We start from the raw sequence: 23,728 nt of genomic DNA on the forward strand, positions 1-23,728 counted from the left end.
AAAGATTACAAAACTGATGAGAAGTGTTTTGGCTCTTAACTTGTAATCCTTATTCTCTGAAATCACTTGGTTAATTTTATAAGGCTGTGCAACCATTGTTGCTTGTCATATTATCTTAAGAGGTAACCAGAGTTACATAGAACATAGAAATCTACAGCATATTTCAGGCACTTGGGCCTACAATGTTGTTCCGGCCATGTAGTGAGATGACCAGAACTGAACACAGTACTCTAAGTGGGGTTTAACTAAGAGTTGCATTAATGTTGAGCCCACACAACTGACCGTGCTAATGATGGATTCCAGCCTGTGTAATTCTGTTGTGTTTCCCTAGGATTTTAATTATCATCAGTAATCCCTGCAGGGGATTTGACTTTTTGTTTGTTGACTCCAAGCTTTCTTTGTAACTTTTCTCTGTGGGAATTTACTACCTTTGTTGAACATTGTGTCTGCATAGAACATGATTGCAGTTTCAGTTAACTATTGAAGAGAGATTTTGGCAAAGTTTTATTTGAAGTTATAGATTCAGATAATATTGTTAGAGATGAGACGAGGCACTCTGAGCTTCCTTGTCAAGTATTTATAAAGGTATGATGCAGACTAAGATCTTGGATACAAATTCCTGTCTATTTTATACTTTACTTATTCTGTGTTCCTTTGTTATATTAGAAACAAGTAGAAAAATCCTCGTTCTGAATTCAAAGCAGCTTCATACAAATTAGAAGGTTAATTAATAGGAAAATTAAAAGAACAGGATGGTAATTAAATGTTTCACAAAACAAATTGGTATGTTGCCAATATTTTCAAAGGCTTGATACAATCCAGGGCAAAGCAGTCAGTTTGAGTGCCCCCCCCCCCCCCACCCTGGTCCACTGGTTAGAATTGCCTTTCCCTCTGATATCTGTGTACTGTAGTTGCAGTATGTGGCATCTTTTAGAATATTTCTCAATGGGACAGTGGGCAAGTAAGAATGCCAGGGTAAGTAATGCAATGCACAGCGCTGCAGAAGAGCCATAGTTTTGGAAAGATAACATGGAAGTCATGTGCATTGAGAATGTTACCATGGAACCACCGGGCTCTGCGGCCCAGATACAGGCCCTTCAGGCCTTGCTGACCATGATGTCCACCCAGCTAGTCCCAATTTGGCCCCTATGCTTCCAGGTACTGTTGATAACCAAGTGCTCGTAAGTGATACTATTGTACCTGCCTCAACCATTTCCTCTGCAACTCATTCCATACACTTACAACCCTCTGCATAAAAAAAAAGTTGCCTCTCAGGTTCCTTTTAAATCTTCTCCCTCCCACCCTAAACCTATCCTCACCCCCTCCACCGCCTGGAGAAAAGACTGTTACTGTCCAGCTTATCTTGCCCTCATAATATTAAACTCTTCTATAAGGTTGCTGCTGATTCTCCTTTGTTCCAAGGAATAGAGACCTGGCCTGTCCAACCTCTTCCAATAACTCAGGCCCTCCAGTCCTGGCAATATCGTCATCAATCTTTTCTACACTGTTTCCAATTTAGCCACAGTTTTTCTATAGCAGGGTGACTAAAACTATACAGAGTATTCCAAATGTAGCCTCACCAGTTGCAACATAATGTTCCGACTCGCGTGCTCAATCCTTGACCGATGAAGCCCGACATACTCACAAACAAGAGAAAATCTGCAGATGCTGGATCTGCAGTAACACACAAAAAATATTGGAGGAACTCAACAGACCAGGTAGCTTGCTGAGTTCCTCCAGCATATCGTTGGTGTGCCAGCATACTGCAGCACACCACCTGTAACAGGCCTTTATTTCAAAAAATAACCTTCAGCCACCGCTCTCTTCTTCCTACCTCCAAACCAATTTTGAACACACCTATCACTCCATAGATACGGTAGGATCTCACCTTCCAGACCAGCCTACCATAGGGAAACTTGTTGGAGACCTTGCTAAAGTACAAATGGACAACATCTACCTCCCTATCCTCATCTATTCTTTTGGTTACATCTTCAATAAACTTCTAAAAGGCTCATCAAGTGTAACCTCCGATGGACAAGTCATGTTAACTCATAATCAGACCCTGTCTGTCCAAATGCTGGAAGACCCTGTCCCTCAGAATCCCTCCAGTAACTTTCCCACTACTGATGTCAGGCTGACCGGCCTCCAGTTCCCTGGCTTGTCCCTACTATCCTTTTTAAACAAGGGAACACCAATAGCCACCTTCCAGCCTTCGGGAACTTCACCAGTGGCTAACGATGAAGCAAATGTCCCTGGACAGGCCTGTGCACTTCCCTCTCTAGCTTCCTACAAAGTCTGAGGATGCATTCTGTAAAACAGCAAATACCCCCTCGCTGGCCATATAAATGTCTATCAGAACATCTCCTCTTGGTTCCTTTTTCTATTGAGCAACCATGATTTTCTCCGCAGTAACCACCGAGGAGATATATTTGTGAAGAACCCCACTCATCACCTCCAGGTCAAGACTTAGGCAGCCTTGCTGACCTCTGAGGGACCTACTCTCTCCTGAATCACCATTTTAATATAGCTATAGAACCTCTTGCGAACCTCTTGAACCTTACCTCATATCCTCTCTTTGCCCTCCTGGTTTTCCCTCTTCAGAGTATTGTTAATCTTTTTATAGTCATTAAGGAATTCACTCAATCCCAACCTAAACCAATGACTTGCTCCTACTCAGAATCCTACATGCATGCCAATCTAGTTTAAACCCAGCTGTGTGGGAAATGACAGAAGACTGGAAAGACAGTGTCAAACTGGAGAGTGTGCAGAGGAGATTTACAAGGATGCTGCCTAGACTAAAGAGCTAGATTTATAGACAGAGGTTGGCCAAATGGACCTTTATTCCTTGGAGAGTAGGAGATTAAGGGGTGACTTCACAGTAGTTTATAAAATCCTGAGGGGTATGGATAAGGTAGGTGGTGATAGTCTTTTCCCCAGGGTTTGGGAGTCCAAAACTAGAGGGCACAAATACCAGATAAGACCATAAGACATAGGAGCTGAATTTGGCCATTCAGCCCATCGAGTCTGCTCTGCCATTCCACCATGGCTGATTCTGGATCCCACTCAACCCCATACATCTGCCTTCTCACCATAACCTTTGATGCCCCGACCAATCAGGAAACTATCAATTTTCACTTTAAATATTCCCACGGTCTTGGCCTCCACAGCTGTCTGTGGCAGAGCATTCTGCAGATTCACTACTCTCTGACTAAAAGAAATTCTTCTTTACCTCTGTTCTAAAGGGCTGTCTCTCAATTTTGAGGCTGTGCCCTCTAGTTCTGGACACCCCCACCATAAGAAACATCCTCTCCACATCCACCTTTTCTAGTCCTTTCATCATTCGGTAGCTTTCATTGAGATTCCCCTGCATTCTTCTAAATTCCATTGAGTACAGGCCGAAAGCTGCCAAAAACTCCTCATATGTTCACCCCTCATTCTCAGAATCATTTTTGTGAACCTCTTCTGAACTCTTTCCAATGACAACACATCCTCTCTGAGATATGGAGCCGAAAACTGTTGACAGTACTCTGCATGGCCTGACTAGTGTCTTATACAGCCTCAGTATTATCTCATTGTTAAGAGGGGAGAAATTTGAAAGAAGCCTGAGAGGTGACTTCTTTACACAGAAAGTGGTGTGTACTTGGAAGGAGCAGCCTGCCAGAGGAAGGGGTTGATCAAGTACAATTGCAACATTTAAAAGGCATTTGGATAGATACATGGAAGGAATTGGCTAAGATGTCCATGGCCGAATGTGGACAACTGGGACTAGTAGAGAGGATGCTGTGGTCAGCAGGGGTATTTGGGCTAAATGGCCAGTTTCTGTGCCATGTCTCTGTGATTAAAGACTGTGAAGACACTTCTCAATGGGCGAATGCAACGTCCTACTGAAGGGATTGGTATTAACTTGCAGCCATGATCAATCAGGAAAATCGCTTCATCAGCACTCTGGTATTCCATCTCTGAAACTGAGACATGGATTGGATGGATTGAAGGAAACTGCAAATATTATAATTAACCATGGATTCACATTTCATACCAACAGGAACACTGCTGACAATAATTATCCCATGCTACAATGCAGTATAAAAATACACAAATACAAAATAAGAGAAAAGCATTTATATACTTGATCATGTGCTTTATGTAATTCATCAACAATCCCGATGAAGGGTCTCAGCCTGAAACATCGTCTGTTTACTCTTCTCCTTAGATGTTGCCTGGACTGCTGGGGTTTTTTGTGTATTACTATGTAGTTTAAAAATTCCTTGTATTTTTGAATAGGTAATCTTTGCACCAGCTGCTTTGCATATTAAAACATCAGGAAATAGCATGCAGCAGAAGTAATTATCTCCGATTTAATATTCAGGTAACATTGATGGCGATGTGACCAGGGAGACATACAGTATGAAGCAAGCACTTTTAAGGTGCATGTTACCTGGTTTGTACAGTACCAGCCGAGCAGTCTAGGCTGGTCATTCAGATGTTGTATAGAAACCAGATGGGTAGATAATAGTGGTGGGATTTTTATCCCTTCAATAGATGGGCCAAAAGCCCTGTTTCTATGATGTAGTGATCTATGTCTGAAATCTTGCTCTGTAATATAGGTAGATCGTCATTAATTGTATCCATGGAAAGAGAGCTGGAGTTAATGTTTCAGGCGGAGGACCCTTTCTCATTACTGGGAAAGAGAGGAAAACAAGGAGTCTTAAGATAGGGTGGATGGATAGGACAAAGGGATTATCTCTGTTATGGTGAGACTGGGATTGTACTGGAGAGAAGCTGTAAATCCGATCATTCCGTTAATGGGGTCAGTTAGAGTTTGATCAAAAGAATAAAGCAGCTATGAAATCACAGCAAGCACACAAAGGTACACAAAGGACAGTCAGCTCCTTACTATTTACCTGTGATGCATACTTCATGTGCATTTTGAATTACATTTTATTAGGGTAATATTTTGTTCATATGCTCTGTGTATGTGTGATATAGTGTATGTACCGTGAGGGCGCTGTTGTCTCATTTGGTTGTATATATGTCCAGTCAGATGACAATAAACGTGAACTTGATTGAGTTTACGAAAATGCAGAGGCATAGGAAAATCTAGCAGATTCGATATTGCTAATGGAGAAAGTTAAGCAAATCAGGATCAAAAATCAATTGCCCATTTTTGAAACAGAGAAAAAGAAGTGTACAAAGAGAAGTTGTAAAATTTGATAACGAATTCCCTGCTGTCATCCTTCAACACTTCAAAGCAAATACAGTTCCAACAACCACTCCTCTTGTTATAGCACGTTCTCATACAGTTGCCACACCTTTCCTTTCACCTTTTCCGTTTGAGCTATCCAAGTGCCCAAACAGCCATACCAGGTAAAGCAAAGGGTTATTTTTTTCTTTTACCAATCTTGCCTGTTATGCTGTTATGATTTCGTAATGTACCAGCAGCAAAAGATGACAAATTGAGTCGGGTTTTAAAATTAAAACCACTATATTTATTTACATTCTACTCAAAACTATAGAAAATTAAATAAACTACTTCCTTAAACAGAAGTTAACAGCGTTATGCGTCTATAGCCCCCTTACAGTCAAACTTAGGACTCGTTCTTAACAGATCTTACTCAGGCACAGTCTTAAAGTGGTAGTTCAGAGAGTCCCAGTAATTTACGAAATAGGTGAGAGGAGAGACTTGTGGATTCACAATGCAGCGACGAGGCGATCACGACGAATTCCAAAGATTCCATGGCTAGCGAACGAAGAAACGGTTACCGAAGATCCCAACTGATGAATGCTGATCCGTAATCCACGAAGAGCAGTTTCAGAAAATGACTGTCACAAAATCCACGCCCATGGATCATACGAAGAACAGACATGTCTCCACAATGCACAGTGTGCCGCTGATTAACCCAATCCTTTGGGTATGGGTAAGCACTAGACTTTACCCTTCCCGATCGTGAGCTGTTCCCAGATAGCTCGAAGTCTGCAATCTTCACTCTCTCTCTCTCTCTCTCCCCTTTGATTCCTCCTCAGCGCTATGCCCACACTTCTTTTATACTGTCAGCATACATCATAAGGTAATGCTCACAGAAACGAAACTGTGGACCCCCAGTAAAACGAAACTGGGGACACATGACGCCCACAGTAAACGAAACTACGGACTCCCAGGAAAACGAAACTGTGGACACGTAACAGTACTTACTGTTCCCCATATGGTCTCATGCACAATGAAGAAACACAACCACAAATGAAGTGGTTGCATGTGGAACATCTGTGTTCAGACTGCAGGGGAGCTTCCAGCTTGGTGCCATCTGTAATTTCAGTTCTTTTGTCCACTCTCACCCTGACCTACCTTTCTGTGACCTCCTGTGCTGTTATAGCAGGGCCTGATGTGAACTTGGGGAGTATCACACCATCTTCCATTAGGGCAAGACGCAGCCTTCAGGATTCCAAATGGATTTTACAACTTCAGGTACTTCACTTTCTCTGTTTCAGAAATGGTCAAACCATTTGTTACACAGGCTATTTCTCTCTCTCCATTAGCACAGTCTAACCTGCTGGGCATGCCTGATGTTACTTTATTTTGTGTTCTCACTTTCTGACTGTCCCCATCAACTAGATGACCTTGTTTACATTTTAAACCACATCAGCCCTGGCCTCAATCTTGTTAGAGATCTTCCCTTTGTCCAGTCCATCGCTTCCTGCCCTACTTGCTCTTCAGCTTAAAATTAACTTGTTTTCTCTTGCCCAGTTCAGACAAAGATTTGGTTTACCTTTGCTGAATTTTGTAGCAAATTACAAGACAGTTAGTTGCATGCAAGAATTCAATATCTGTCACTTGAGTTTAAAAAGAAATTGTAACAGAAGTGATTATAAATTCCTAATACTTATGCATAATTGACAGTCAAATATGGAGCGTAATACAACAGCAAATATCAACAATCCAATTTCTGATAAATGGTGGTTCAAAGCACAGAATCAAAAAAAATTCTAAAAATATTCAGCGGCTATGTTTTTATTTTTAAATCTAGCAGCTACGATAGTTTGCTTTTACCATAGGTCTGTCTCCCTGTTAAGGAAATACAAAATATTTTGCAGATTTTAGGTGCATAAAATACAATCTAAAAGCAATTCAAAGATGCAATTTTTAAAATATAAATGTAAGCTGTATTAGAGTCGTGGATAACTTCATACAGAGGAATGCATTAAAAATAGAGTTTAAAAAACATTTGAAGCTCAGGTCTGAGGCCTGAAATCTAGTGATCCCAATCCACTTCCTTGCCATTAGCGGATAGAGTTAAGTGCTTGTCAGAATTCCTACTATTATGCAATTTAATGTACTTAAATGGAATACCTGCTACATAGGAGCCTGGAGCTGAGTGATTTTGATGGACAGGCTGGCTAACTGCGATCTGAGTACTAGCAGGCCTTGTTGAAGATAACATTTTGCATCATAATTCAGCCCCTTTATCTGTGAATCTCATTCCTTGAAAACAGAATTTTGTTATTGCCTGGAAATCATTAAGGCCAAGTTAGAGGATTGGATTTCTAAAAAGCATTGTAGTTTTGTGTCACTTGAGGGAGGGATGAGTTGAAATTTTGATGAGTGGCACTGCTTTGTCATAATGGCTTCAGCTAGCATCTGGAATAAAGATGTCACTGTGGAGTAACATCACCTTTGTCCATAGAGTTATGAACTCTTTATGAGTGGGAAGGAATGCTCTGAATTCTGGAACCTCTCCAGTTACTTCCTGGTACTTGTTCAGTAATAATAGAAGAAGAAGAATGCCCTTAACTCCGAGTGGAGTCATCGGGATGCAGTCATGACGGCGTTCTTTTAGCAGGCTTTCTTATTTTCTCGAGACCGAGTTACTAGCTCGACACTCAACCCAGCACGGATGGAAAGCGTGCAAGGGAGCCGGCTGGATTTGAACTCGGGAACCTTCACTCCAAAGTCCGGCGCTGATGCCACTATGCCACCAGCCAGCAGTTCAGTAGTAATGCTGCTTGGAAATTAAAGCAGGACAATAAAACATGATAGAGTTGTCATTGTGTGCAATTTTAAGGTCTCCAGGAATGATTATAATTGTCTTATGTGAATAACCTAGATAAGTGGAATTTGTAAAGTGCCCAGGAAACGTTCTCTTAGCAGATTCATAGACACAATGGGGCTATCTTGGACATAAGCAAGTCTTGGAAGTGTCAATGGCCGAGCACTTTGGAGATGATGATCATAATTATGCAAATTTCAAGGTGGTTATAGAAAGGGGTGAGGATGTTCTGGAAGTTAATAGGATGCGGATTTCGCCACACAGCCAATCAGCAATGAGGTTTCCTCCCCACATCACAACTGAGTTTCCGAAATGATGTTGAATCAGCTGATTGAGGAGTATATAAAAGCTAAACATTCAGAGGACTCACCACTATCAATGGCACACTGACAATGTCTCCTCGCATGGTGATGAAATGTTTGTAAATAAATTGCAAAAACAAAAAACATCTCAACCCAACCATCGACCACCCAAGCTACAGATCTTCCGAGTTATTTCCAGGGAGAAGGCTGTTGTCAATAACCTAAGAGATCTTAGTGCAGCTGTTAGCCTTACACTATTACAGGACCAGCAACCAGGGTTTATTTCCTGCCACTGTTTGTAAGGAGTTTGTATGTCCTCCCTGTGACCATGTGGGTCTCCTCCAGGTGCTCTGATTTCTTCCCTCATTCCAAAGATGTTGGGTAAGTAGGTTATATAGAAACATAGAAAACCTACAGCACAATACAGGCCCTTTGGCCCACAATGCTGTACCGAAGATGTACGTACTTTAGTAATCACCTATACTTACCTATAGCTCTCTATTTTTCTATGTTCCATGCACCTATCCAGGAGTGTCTTAAAAGACCCTCTCGTATCTGCCTCCACCACTGTCGCCGGCAGCCCATTCCACGCATTCACCATTCGCTGCATTTTTTAAAAAAACAACTTACCCCTAACATCTCCTCTGTACCTACTTCCAAGCACCTTAAAACTGTGTCTTCTCGTGTTAGCCATTTCAGCCCTGGGAAGAAACCTCTGACTGAAAAAAAACACACGATCAATGCCTCTCATCATCTTATATACCTCTATCAGGTCACGTCTCATCCTCCGCCGCTCCATGGAGAAAAGGCCAAGTTCACTCAATCTATTCTCATAGGGCATGCTCCCCAATCCGGGCAATATCCTTGTGAATCTCCTCTGCACCCATAGTTTCCATGTCCTTCCTGTAGTGAGGCGACCAGAATTGAGCACAGTACTCCAAGTGGGATCTGACCAGGGTCCTATATAGCTGTAACATTATCTCTTGGCTTTTGAACTCAATCCCACCATACGCCTTCTTAACCGCACAGTCAACCTGCGCAGCAGCTTTGAGTGTCCTATGGACTCGGACCCCAAGGCCCCTCTGATTCTCCACATTGCCAAGAGTCTTGCCATTAATACTATATTCTGCCATTATATTTGAGCTACCAAAATGAACCACCTCACACTTATCTAGGTTGAACTCCACCTGCCACTCCTCAGCCCAGTTTTGCATCCTATCGATGTTCCGCTGTAACCCCTGACAGTCCTCCACACTATCCACAACACTCTCAACTTTTGTGTTATCAGCAAATTTACTAACCCATCCCTCCACTTCCTCATCCAGGTCATTTATAAAAATCACAAAGAAAAGGGGTTCCAGAACAGATCCCTGAGGCACACCACTGGTTACCAACCTCCATGCAGAATATGACCCATCTACAACCACTCTTTGCCTTTTGTGGGCAAGCCAGTTCTGGACCCACAAAGCAAGATCCCCTTGGATCACATGCCTCCTTACTTTCTGAATAAGCCTTGCATGGGGTACCTTATCAAATGCCTCAAATGACATTTTGAGACAGTGGAGAGATTGAGGAAATTTGTGGGCTATCTCAATGTCATTACACACGTTTTCAGATGACATAGATCTGGGACAACCTTTAAATAAGAAACTGTTGGAAGACCTACAATAGATCTTTGGTGAACTCCACAGGTCACACTTGCAAATGGGTGTAGAAATTACTTTCTCAATAAGCCTTGCATGGGGAACCTTATCAAATGCCTTGGTGAAATCCATTTACAGTACATCTACTGCTGTACCTTCATCAATGTGCTTAGTCACATCCTCAAAAAATGCAATCAGGCTTGTAAGGAATGACCTGCCTTTGACAAGGCCATGCTGACTACAGGTGTCCCCTGCTTTTCGAACGTTCGCTTTACGAAACCTCACTGTTACGAAAGACCTACATTAGTTCCCTGTTTTCGCTAACAGAAGGTGTTTTCACTGTTACGAAGAAAGGCAGCGCGCCGTGCGCCCCGAACAGCCACTCTCCCCCGGATTCGGAACGCCATTCTAGCTGGCATTGCTTAAACACGTGCCTGTGAGCAGCCGTTAGCCTGATGAGTTCTAAAGTATCGGTAAAGCCTAAAAGAGCTCATAAGGGTGTTACACTTAGCGTAAAACTAGACATAATTAAGCGTTTTGATCGTGGTGAACGAAGTAAGGACGAAGTGAGTCTGGCTTGTGGAAGTTGACGAAGATGATGTTGGAGAGGTTTTGGCACCCCATGACCAAGAACTGATAGATGAAGAGCTGATGCAACTGGAAGAGGAAAGGATAACAATCGAAACCGAATACAATAGCAAACGGACCGAAGGTGAAGTTGTCCAGGAACTGAATGTGAAGCAACTACGTGAGACTTTTGCTGCAATAATAAAGTAAGACTTTAATTTTGAAAGGGTATGTCAGTTTAGGACATACAGTATTTGCAAGATGCTTTGAGTGCTTACAAAGAACTGTATGATAGAAAAATGCGCGAGGCTCAGCAGTCAAGCAAGCCTTCCACATCAGCCACAGCAGACGACGAACCTCGACCTTCGACATCGAGGCGGGCAGAGATAGAAGAAGATAAGCTGCCTGCCCTAATGGAAACAGATAACACCTCAGTGTCTCACCACCCCAACCCCCGGGCCCCGGACAGATACCGATTCGCAGAGAATGCAGCAGTAGCCAGGAGGCACACAGCACATCTTTAAGAAAAAAGCCGAAATAAACATGCTAATTAATTAGGTGCCACCTGGCATGTAATTGTCAGCTCAGATCAGAGGCGATTGCCGATTGCGTCGCCTCTGATCTGGGCCGACATTTATGTGCCAGGCGGCACCTAATTAATTAGTATGTTTATCTCGGCTTTTTTCTTAAAGATGTGCTGGATGCCTCCACCACTCTACCACTGCATTCTTCGCGGATCGGTATTGGTTGCTGCCCGGAGGGTGGGGACCACTGTACCACCCAAACTCCGACAACTCAGTCTAACACACCATTGTCAGTGTGCTCGCTGTCTTCCCGATTCCTGTGAGTGACACTACACTGTACATACATTATTTCTACTTTATATCGGCCGTGTATTTTTACGTGTTATTTGGTATGATTTGGCAGCTCCAAAGCTTAAAGGTTACTGGAGAGCGCGTGCCCCGTGTTTTTGCTGAGAGCGCTTGCGTGAGATTTTCGCTATGGCGAACAGTGACGGCAATGATTGTAGAAAAGTATTTCTACTTTATATAGGCTGTGTATTTATCATATCATTCCTGCTTTTACTATATGTTACTGTTATTTTAGGTTTTTATGTGTTATTTGGCATGATTTGGTAGGTTATTTTTGGGTCTGCAAACGCTCACAAAATTTTCCCATATAAATAAATGGTAATTGTTTCTTCGCTTTACGACATTCCGGCTTATGAACTGTTTCATAGGAACGCTGTACCTTCGGATGGCGGGGGAAACCTGTATTCTTAATCATATATGCCCCTCCTAATGTTCATAAATCCCGCCTCTCAGAATCTTCTCCATCGACTTACCAACCACTGAAGTAAGACTCACTGGTCTGTAATTTTCTGGGCTATCTCTACTCCCTTTCTTGAATAAGGGAACAACATCTGCAACCCGCCAATCCTCCAGAACCTCTCCCATCCCCATTGATGATGCAAAGATCATTGCCAGAGGCTCAGCAATCTCCTCTCTTGCCACCCACAGTAGCCTAGTGTATATCTCGTCCAGTGCTGGTGACTTATCCAACTTGATGCTTTCCAAAAGCTCCCGCATGTTCTCTTTCTTAATGTCTATATGCTCAAGCTTTTCAGTCTGCTGTAAGTCATCCCTACAATCGCCAAGGTCTTTTTCTGTAGTGAACACTGAAGCAGGTTAATTGGTCACATGGGTGTAATTGGGTGCCATGGGTCTGTTGAGCCGGTAGGCCTGTTACCGGGCTGTATCTCTGAATAAAAATGAATAAATAAATCATTATCGACAGAGCCTGACATAAATAGACTGGCAACAGCTTCTTGGGGCACAACATCGGACATGTGGGAGTCTGTTGTAAGTGTAACAGTGAGAGTTCAGGACCAACATGTTTCCCCAAGAGTTAGACGGCAAATATTTCAAGATTAGAGACAGTTGATAAGGAATATTGAGGGTTTGATAATGAATAAAGGACACATATGGCAGGTGCAGGTAACTAGATGTGAAGGGCCCTTGAGGAGTTTCAAGAATGTTGGAGAATCATTAAGAAGTGAAATTTAGAGGATGAAAAGTGGCACTGAAATGTCACTTGCAGACCAAATTAAGTAGAATTCCAGGACGTTTTAAGGTTGAGTGAACTGGGCCTTTTATCCTTGGAGCGACGGAGGATGAGAGGTGACCTGTTAGAGGTGTATAAGATGAGGAGAGGCATTGATCATGTAGATAGTTAGAGGCTTTTTCCAAGAGCTGAAATGGTTAGCACAAGAGGGCACAGTTTTAAGGTGCTTGGAAGTCGGTACAGAGGAGATGTCAGGGCTAAGTTCTTTACGCAGAGAGTGGTGAGTGCATGGAACGGGCTGCCGGCAACGGTGGTGGAGGCGGATATGATAGGGTCTTTTAAGAGACTCCTGGACAGGTATATAGGGCTCAGAAAAACAGAGGGCTATGGGTAACCCTAGGTAATTTCTCAGGTAAGGACATGTTTGGCACAGCTTTGTGGGCCAAAGGGCCTGTATTGTGCTGTAGGTTTTCTATGTTTCTATGAGTCTATTAGGAGAAAAAAGGTAAAGAGTAAGGATCCAAGGGTCAAGAAGGGTCAAGGGTCAATAAATCTAGTTAAGAAGAAAAGAAACACTTACAGAATGTTCAGAGACACAAACACGAGGAAATCTGCAGATGCTGGAATTTCAAGCAACACATATAAAAATTGCTGGTGAACGCAGCAGGCCAGGCAGCATCTACAGGAAGAGGTACAGTCGACATTTCGGGCCGGGACCCTTCGTCAGGACCAACTGAAAGAAAAGATAGTAAGAGATTTGAAAGTGGGAGGGGGAGGGGGAGATCCAAAAGAGCTAGGTAACGTTAGAGATCTGGAAGATTATGAGGCTAATAGGAAGGAGTTTAAGAATGAAATTAGGAGTGCCAGAAGGGGCTATGAGAAGGCCTTGACGGGCAGGATTAAGGAAAACCCCAAGGCATTCTACAAGTATGTGAAGAGCAAGAGGATAAGACGTGGAAGAATAGGACCTATCAAGTGTGACAGTGGGAAAGTGTGTATGGAACCAGAGGAACTTAATGAATACTTCAGTATTCACTATGGAAAAGGATCTTGGTGACTGTAGTGATGACTTGCAGCAGACTGAAAAGCTTGAGCATGTAGATATTAAGAAAGACGATGTGCTGGAGCTTTTGGAAAGCATCAAGTTGGATAAGTCACCGGGGCCGGACAGGATGTACCCCAGGCTACTGTGGGAGGCAAGGGAGGAGATTGCTGAGCCTCTGGTGATGATCTTTGCATCATCAATGGGGACGGGAGAGGTTCCAGAGGATTGGAGGGTTGCAGATGTTGTTCCCTTATTCAAGAAAGGGAGTAGAGATAGCCCAGGAAATTATAGACCAGTGAGTCTTACCTCAGTGGTTGGTAAGTTGATGGAGAAGATCCTGAGAGGCAGGATTTATGAACTTTTAGAGAGGTATAATATGATTAGCAGTAGTCAGCATGGCTTTGTTAAGGGCAGCTCATGCCTTACGAGCCTGATTGAATTTTTTGAGGATGTGACTAAACACATTGATGAAGGTAGAGCAGTAGATGTAGTGTATATGAATTTCAGCAAGGCATTTGATAAGGTACCCCATGCAAGGCTTATTGAGGAAGTAAGGAGGCATGGGATCCAAGGGGACCTTGCTTCGTGGATCCAGAACAAGCTTGGCCACAGAAGGCAAAGAGTGGTTGTATATGGCTCATATTCTGCATGGAGATCGGTGACCAGTGGTGTGCCTCAGGGATCTGTTCTGGGACCCTTACTCTTTGTGATTTTAATAAATGACCTGGATGAGGAAGTGGAGGAATGGGTTAGTAAGTTTGCTGATGACACAAAAGTTGGAGGTGTTATGGATAGTGTGGAGGGCTGTCAGAGGTACGTTGGTAGGATGCAAAACTGGGCTGAGAAGTGGCAGATGGAGTTCAACCCAGATAAGTGTGAAGTGCTTCATTTTGGGCGGTCAAATATGATGGCAGAATTTAATATTAACGGTAAGACTTTTGGCAGCGTGGAGGATCAGGGGGATCTTGGGGTCCGAGTCCATAGGACGCTCAAAGCAGCTGAGCAGGTTGACTCTGTGGTTCAGAAGGAGTACAGGGTATTGGCCTTCATCAATCAGAGAGTGGTGATTGCGTAGAATGGGCTGCTGGCAATGGTGGTAGAGGCGGATACGCTAGGGTCTTTTAAGAGACTTTTAGATAGGTACATGTAGCTTAGTAAAATAGAGGGCTGTGGGTAAGCCTAGTAATTTCTAAGGTAGGGACATGTTCGGCACAACTCTGTGGGCCGAAGGTCCTGTATTGTGCTGTAGGTTTTCTATGTTTCTAGGTTTCTAATTTAGGTGAGGTCTTAAATGAATTCTTCTCATTTGTACTCACTAAGACAAAAGTGATAGTTGGGGGGCATTTAGGAGATATAATTATATTCACGAGTACATTAGTATTAAGATGGAGGAGTTGTTATATATCTTGGAGCAAATTAAGGTGGATAAATCCACAAGACCTGTTAAGATGCATCTCAAGCTGTTATGGGTAAGGGAGGAGATTGAAATTTGATGGAGATTTTCTTCATCTTTGCTTACCATAGGTAAGGTATCAGATGACTGGAGGATATTCTAAAAGGTAAATATGCACAAGTCAGGTCAATGAGTTGACCTCAATGGTAGGGAAATTAACAGAAACAAATTCTGAGGGACAAGATTTATTTACACATGTAAAGGTAGGGATTGATTAGAGTTTTGTTCATGGGGAATCCTGTCTCAGTAATTTAATTGAAGTTTTTTTTAATATAGTTAATCCAAGCATATTGATGAGGCCAGTGCACTAGATGTCATCTCTAACGTCTTGCATGGTAGTTCTACCAGAAGGTTAGAACCCATAGGCAAACCCAAAAGGCAAAATGGCAAATTAGATCCAAAATTGACTTGGTAATAGGAAGCATAGGAAGGTGGTGAAGGTTTGTTTTTCTGATTGAAAGTTGTGACCAAAGTGTTTCACACCGTTCAGAGCTGGGGTCCTTGATATTTGTAATACATGTTAACCAATTTGTATAAGTTACAGAGAAGTACAGCACAGAAACATGCCCTTCAGCCCATCTAGTCCTTGCCAAACCCATTTAAACTGCCTACTCCCATCAACCTGCACGAGGACCATAGCCCTCCGTACCTCTACTGTCCATGTACCTATCCAATTTTCTCTTAAACGTTGAACTCGAGCTCACATGCACCATTTGTGTTGGCAACTCATTCCACGATCTCAAGACCCTCTGCGTGAAGAAGTTTCCCCTCAAACCTCTCACCTTTCACCCTTAACCCATGACCTCTAGTTGTCATCCCATCCAACCTCAGTGGAAAATGCCTGCTTGCATTTACCCTGTCTATACCTCTATCTAATCTCCTCTCAATCTGCTGCATTCTAAAGAAAACAGTCCTAACCTATTTAATCTTTCCTTATAACACAGGTCCTCCAGACCTGGCAACATCCTTTCAACTTTGTTTACATCTTTCCTGAAGGTGGGTGACCAAAACTGCATACCATATTCCAAATTAGGCCTCACCAACGCCTTATACAACTTCAATATAACATCCCTACTCCTGTACTCAATGCTTTTGATTTATGAATGCCAATGTGCCAAAAGCTTTCTTTATGACCCTATCTATATGTGACGCCACTTTCAATGAATTATGGACCTGTATCCCAGATCCCTTTGTTCTACCACACTCTTCAGTGCCCTACTGTTTACTGCGCTGGACCTACTCTGGTTGGTCCTGCCAAAGTGCAAAACCTCGCACTTGTCTGCATTAAATTCCATTTGCCATTTTTTAGCACATTTTTCCAGCTGATGCAGATCCCCCTGCAAGCCATGATAGCCTTCCTCGTTGTCCGCTACACCCCCAGTCTTTGTGTCATCTGCAAATTTGCCGATCCAGTTAACCACATTATCATCCAGGTCATTGATATAGATGACAAAGAATAGAGGATCCAGCACTGATCCCTGCAGCACACCACTAGTCACAGACCTCCTTTCAGAGAGGCAACCCTCAACTACCATTTACTGGTGTCTCCCAAAAAACCAATGTCTAATCCAATTCACCACCTCATCCTGAATGCCAAGCAATTGAACCTACTTGACCAGCCGCCAATGTGTGGCCTCGTCAAAGTGTAAGATGTATGATTACTGCCTTTGTAGATGACACAAAATATGTGTTCTAAATAGCAAGGAGCATTGCCATTACCTGCAGGATGATATTGATCAGCTGGAAACTGTTTGGAGCAATGAGAGATGGAAGTTAATCCTGACAAGTGGGAAGTGATGCATTTTAGAAGGTTAAAGGAGAGTAGGACACACACAGTATATATTGTTTGAGCAGAGGGACCTTGGGTTCCAAGTTAATAGGTCCCTCAAAATGGCAGCACAGGTAGCTAGGATAGGATGCTTGTCTTTATCAGCTGTGGAATAGAGTAGGTTAATGTTATAACTTAATAAAACATCGGTTGGATCACCACTGGAGTACTGTGTACAGCTCCAGTGGCCTCACTATTGGCAGGATGTGATCACACTGGAGATGGTGAAGTTGCGAAAGAGACTCACCAGAGTGTTGCCTGGACTGGACCATTTTGGTTGTTGGAAGAGATTGGATAGGCCAGGCTTGATTTCCCTAAAACAGAGGAGACTGAAGGTGACTTGATAGATTTAAAAACAAATGTGGTAGTTACACAGGATAGGTGATAAGAATCTTTGTTCCCATGCTGGTGCTGCATAAAACAAGAGGGTATTCTGTAGATTTAATGTGAGAGGTATGATGTTTATTTTTTGAAGATACAGTGCAGAATAGGCCCACCCAGAAATCCCCCCAAATAACCCTAGCCTAATCATCGGACAGTTTATTATCACCAAGTAACTTACCAAACGGTATGTCTTTGGATTGTGGGAGGAAACTGGAGCACCTGGAGGAAACCCATGTGGTTACTGGGAAGTGCATACAAACTCTTTGCAGACGGTGGTGGGAATTGAACCTGGTCGTCTGTGTTGTAAGGCGTTGCGCTAATCGCTATGTCACCATGTTTTTATTTCCACGCGGAGTGGTTGGAAGATGGAGCATGCTACCTGAGGAGTTGGTAACCTTAACAATGTTTAAGAGAAATCTGGGGAAATGATGAGGCATAGAAGGCTGCAAGCCAAATGCAGATAAATGGGACTAACATAGATAAATACAGTGAGTGACATGAACATGCCTGTGCTGTGTGACTCCATGACTGACTGACTTTGTGACAAAGTGGTTATTTTGTTGAATACATTCTTGAGGATATCAATAAAGTGGCAAAATAATTTCTATCAGATACCCTCAAGCAATGGGAGTGGAGTAACACTTCCTGGTATCGTCAAAACTTTCAAAAAGTGATGTAGAGCATATGTATGCTTGATTTGATGATTTCTTCTGCAAAGAATTGTGATTATTACATGTAATTGAAACAGAACTATAAATGGAGAATTATATGATCTATAGAAATAAATTTCCATGGGAGACAGGTCTGTCGAGCTTCCTATCTATGCAGGTCTACTGACATCTATTTCTAAATATCAAACAGCATGTTTTGTCAAGGACGCATTATGTAACTACTTTAGAACTTCAAACTACCATTTTCATTTCCTCTCACACATAGTTTCTATCTATTTCTCACAGACAATCACTCCTTCAGGATTTCGAATAGGAATGAAGCTGGAGGCGGTTGACAGAAAGAATCCCTCCCTGATATGTGTTGCAACAGTCACAGATATAATTGACCATCGTTTTTTGGTGCATTTTGATAACTGGGATGACACGTATGACTACTGGTGAGAATTCTTGGTACTGTATTCCCATATAGAATTTAGATACATACACCAAGTCCTGAAGGTCCGATAGTGTGAACTTTGGTGAGGTGTTTCTTCTGCCTGGTTAAAGCTGACAATGTGACATATGGCAAAGCAGGCAGTTGAAATAAAGAGAGGGAAGAAGGGAATACTGAAATAATGCTTGAATAGTACTGATATGCTATGTGGTTAACATGCAAAGTGGGCTCTGAAAAGGGTGTGGACATCTACATTGATGGAGAAAAGGGGAAAGAGGAAGTGAGATTAGAAAGCATGAGGTAAATTGGCATTGCAAGGTGGGTCTGTAGGGAAATAGATAGATGGATTAGATAGATTCAACTTTATTGTCATTGTGCCGAGTACAGATACAAAGCCAATGAAATGCAGTTAGCATCTAATCAGAAATGCAAAGAATAGTGTTAGTTACAAAATGCATTGAGGAAAAGAAGAACTATGATACAGCAAGGGTAGGAAAACACCTTGTGGCAGGCAGAGACCGTGACAGAGGTTAGGTGGCAAGATGGCAAACAGTTTGAAACAAAAGGCTCCAGAGTACATAGTCATGGATATTCCTGCCATCAGAATCAGAATCAGGTTTATTATCACCGACGTGTTGTGAAATTTGTTAAATTGCACCATCTCCCATGCCGGCAATCTCCACCCTCCCTCCACTGCTCCCTATTGTACATTGCATTCCTTCACAGCCTCAATATCAACTGTTTATCTATTAGCTCCAACGATGTTCCTACTAGCCTGTGTTGAAAGATAATGCAGGCATTATTAACTGGGGTTTGGGGCAGAAATGACCCAGGTTCTGAGTTGAGGAATCAAATGGGGACATGCATATACCCCTTATGTGGGTCACCCTGGACTTGCCCTAAGATACATTGAGAATGTGATTGCACCAGAGAAGATACAGATGAAATTCTTCAGAAAATTGCCCAGGATGGGAGTGTTTCAGCTATGAGTTGAAGTTGGATTGGCTGGGTTTATTTTCCCTGAGTGGAGAAAGCTGAGGTCCGTAGATAAAAAGAATATTTTCACTTAAAGTATATTGGGATGCACTTTCTGAGGAGTGGTGGTGACAGTAACTCAAGCAACATTTAAGAAGCATTTCACTAGAAATTATGTGGTATAGAAGGCAATGAGCTAAGGACAAGGTAAGTGGAATTAGTATAGATGGGTATTCAATGGCCACCAAAGGCACAGTGGGCCGTATATCCTGCTTCAGTGTTGCATACTTTATGATAAAGGTGAACTGATGTTTCAGCTAAATATTATACAAGCCCCATTTAGAATTTGATGGCTGCAACACACTCAACAGAAGTTGGGACAGAGGCATGTTTACCATTGTGTTACATCACCTTTCCTTTTAATAACACTTTTTAATCGTTTTTGAACTGAGGATACTAATTGTAGTAGATTTGCAATTGGAAATTTTGTCCATTCTTGCTTGATATAAGACTTCAGCTGCTCAACAGTCCATGGTCTCCGTTGTCTGATTCTCCTCTTCATGATGCGCCATACATTTTCAATAGGAGATGGATCTGGAGTGGCAGCAGGCCAGTCAAGCACACGTACTCTGTGTCTACAAAGCCACGCTGCTGTAGCCCGTGCAGAATGTGGACTGGCATTGTCCTGCTGAAATAAGCATGGATGTCCCGGGAAGAGATGTCGCCTTGATAGCAACATATGTCTCTCTAAAATCCTAATATACGCCTCAGAGCCAATGGTACCTTCACATACATGCAACTCACCCATGCCGTGGGCACTGATGCACCCCCATACCATCACAGATGCTGGCTTTTGCACCTTTCGCTAGTAACAATCTGGATGGTCGTTTTCATCTTTGGCATGGAGAACTCGACGCCCGTTTTTTCCGAAAACTAGCTGAAATGTGGACTCATCTGACCACAGCACACGGTTCCACAGTCTTTCGGTCCATCTGAGATGAGTTCGGGCCCAGAGAACTCGCTGGTGTTTCTGCATAGATTTGATGTATGGCTTCCTCCTTGTGTAATACAGTTTCAAGTTGCATTTCTGGATGCAGCGATGGACTGTGTTGAGTGACAATGGTTTTCCCAAGTACTCCCGAGCCCAGGTGGCTATAATTCTCACAGTAACATGACTTTTCTGTGCACTTTTCAATCTTATTTTAACTCTGTCCAACTTTTGAGTGCGTTGCAGCCATCAAATTCTAAATTTGTGTATATTTACAAAATACAATTAAGTTGGTCAGTAAAACTATTGAAAATCTTTTGTTTGTACTTTTGTCAGTTAAATAAAGGTTCACGTGAATTAACATATCACAGATTTTTGTTTTTATTGCATTTTGGAAAATATCCCAACTTTTCTGGAAATGGGGTTTGTAATTATTACTAGTCTCATTATTTTCTAGTGTGACTGGTTAGACTGGTAACAACATTTACTTCTATCAAAATGTATAATGTAATTCAGGCAAATATTATCCCAATAGATCTGATACATACTCCAACGGTTCCATTTTATAAGGTGTAATTGATCAATTTGGTTAATAATTTTATTGAATAATGCATTAATTACTTGTTTGATAGGTGTGATGCTAGTAGCCCATATATTCACCCAGTGGGCTGGTGTCAAGAACAAGGCAAACCACTTACTCCTCCTCAAGGTTGGTGAGTCAATATATACTTCGTACTTCAGAGCTGTTCTGTGGAGTTGGGTTAATTCTGGACTGGAAGAATTGCATGGTCATTTACCTTTGCTGGCAAAATGAGAAATAATTCTTTCATTAATTCGACAAGGTTATTCAAACCACGTCTGGCACTGAAATTCAAAGTAAATTTATTATCACAGGATATATACAACCCTTTTTGCAGGCATACTCAATAAATCTAATAACAATAATAGAATCAATGATAGACCACACCAACAGGGCGGACAACCAGTGTGCAAAAGACACCAAACTGTGAAAATACAAAAAAAAAGGAAAAAAGAAATAATAACAACAATAAATAAGTAATAAATATTGAGAATATGAGATGAAGGGTCATTCCACTTTCAAAATCACTTGGATCACATTTCTTCCCATTCTGATGTTTGGTCTGAACAACAACTGAACTTCTCGACTCTGTCTGCGTGCTTTTATGTATTGAGTTTCTGCCACATAATTGGCTGATTAGATATTTGCATTGATCTGTGTACCTAATAAAGTGGCAACTGAGTGTATATATTCAAAATGTTAAGGAAACCGCAGGAAACTACTATCCATTAGCATAACATCTGTCATTAAGGAAATGTTAGAAATTGTTATTAAATATGTTATGACAGGGCACTTAGAAAAGTTAAAGGGAATTAGGCCAAGTCAATATGGTTTTGTTGACAGGAAATGAAATTTGACTGATATATTGGAGTTCTTTAATGGGGTAACGTATAATGAAGAGAAAGGGGAAACCATGGATGCACCTTAGATTTCCAGATGACTTTTGATAAAGTATTAAATCAAAACTTAGTATGCGAGTTAAAAATTGCAAGAAGGGTAAGACGAGTGACCATAAACCAATCCTCATTGGGGAATTAGAATTGGAGAGAGTGAGCAATTTTAAGTTCTTGGGTGTCAGTATCTCTGAGGACCTAACCCTGGACACAACATATTGATGCAGCTATAAAGAAGGCAAAACAGCAGCTATATTTCATTAGGAGTTTGAGAAGATTTGGTGTGTCAACTAAAACACTTGAAAACTTCTACAAATGTACCATAGAGAGCATTCTGACTGGCTGCATCTCCATTTTGTATGGGGGGGGTCTAATTGAAGAAGTTTGTAAAATTAGTCAGCTTCATCATGGGTACCAACCTCCAGAGCAGGGGTCCCCAACCTTTTTTGCACTGCGGACCAGTTTAATATTGGCAATATTCTTACGGACCTGCCGACCCCGGGGGGTGTGGGTGTAAGGTTGCCAATGGACAAGAGTAACAGTCAAATACGTTGCGTTTACCCAGAGAAAGACTACAATGACCATGAAGCTTTGCGCAGGCACCAGTGTTCATGCGTGACCTGCCCACTCTTGTACCTGCCGATTTTTTCCCCTGCAAATCATTTTTGGCGACTCTGCTCAGGGTGGAGGGGTGGGGGGGGGTTGTTAATCACAACCAGAATATAGGTGAGAAGTGGCTAATACACTCAATTTCGTTTGTAAAGGGGTCCATCTAACAAATTTAATATTAAACACACAGCGTATATTTTCCTTGCATGAATATAGTGATGTCAATTATCAGGGGAGGACAGTGGAGCTTGAAGTAAATATTGAACGAACTTCCAGTAGAAGTGGTAGGCAGTTTCGGTATTATCAATTAAAGAAAAATTGGATCGGTATATGGACGGGAAAGGGATGGAGGGTTATGGGCTGAGTGCAGGTCGGTGGGACTAGGTGAGAGTAGCGTTCGGCACGGACTAGAAGGGCAGAGATGGCCTGTTTCCGTGCTGTAATTGTTATATGGTTATATAAGTAAGTCAATAGCATCATAACATTTTAAGTAACGTTTGGACATTAAACACATAGCACATATTTTCCCCGTATGAACATATAACATCATTGCACACACCAATATCGCTGAATCAGTGGGAGCCCTGGGCTTGTTTCCCTGCAACAAGACGCTCCAATCGAGGGGTGATGGGAGACAGTGATACTCGAAGGGGGTTCCTTATGTCCAGTCTATTCCGCAGTTTAGTTTTCGTTGCATTCATTGCAGAAAACTCCGCTTCGCAGAAAAATGTTGGAAATGGAAGCAACGTTTTCAGTGCTTTCGTGGCTATCTCAGGATATTTAGCCTTGACTTCGATCCAGAATGCCGGCAGAGATGTTATGTCAAACAGACTTTTCAGCCCACCATCATTTGCAAGCTCGAGGAGTTGATCACCTTCCCGCGCTGACATGGATGACGTGTGGGTAATGACCTCGCATGAGTAATAGCTCAACAGTGGCCGTCACAAGTAATGAGGGAAGGTTTCCTCGCGGCCCGGCAGGGAATGAGGAAAGTTGCCGCTGACAGGGAAAGGTACCGCCCGTGACAGGGAATGAGGAAAGGTGCAGCTGACTCATATCGCTAAATCATATCATTTCCTTGTGGCCCAGTACCGGTCCGCGGCCTGGTGGTTGGGGACCGCTGCTCCAGAGTATCCAAGACATCTCCAAGGAGTGGTACTTTAGGAAGGCGGCGTCCATTATTAAGGATCCCCAGCACCCAGGACAGGCCCTCTTCTCACTGTTACTGTACAAAAGCCCGAAGGCACTCACTCA

At 42.4% G+C, this 23,728-nt stretch overlaps 1 protein-coding gene across 4 annotated transcripts in view; it reads left to right on the top strand.

The window, feature by feature from the left end:
• LOC140195107 (lethal(3)malignant brain tumor-like protein 4) overlaps window positions 1–23,728 on the top strand; it is a 402,850-nt gene that overhangs the window by 134,173 nt on the left and 244,949 nt on the right. For all 4 annotated transcript variants that reach the window (XM_072252853.1, XM_072252873.1, XM_072252862.1 and 1 more), the window contains 2 exons: window positions 18,282–18,433; window positions 21,025–21,101. In XM_072252853.1, the coding sequence (XP_072108954.1) occupies window positions 18,282–18,433; window positions 21,025–21,101 (229 nt within the window). The remainder of the gene's footprint in view (window positions 1–18,281; window positions 18,434–21,024; window positions 21,102–23,728) is intronic.

Source organism: Mobula birostris, chromosome 1 (genome assembly GCF_030028105.1).
Source record: "Mobula birostris isolate sMobBir1 chromosome 1, sMobBir1.hap1, whole genome shotgun sequence".
NCBI classification, from domain to species: domain Eukaryota; kingdom Metazoa; phylum Chordata; class Chondrichthyes; order Myliobatiformes; family Myliobatidae; genus Mobula; species Mobula birostris.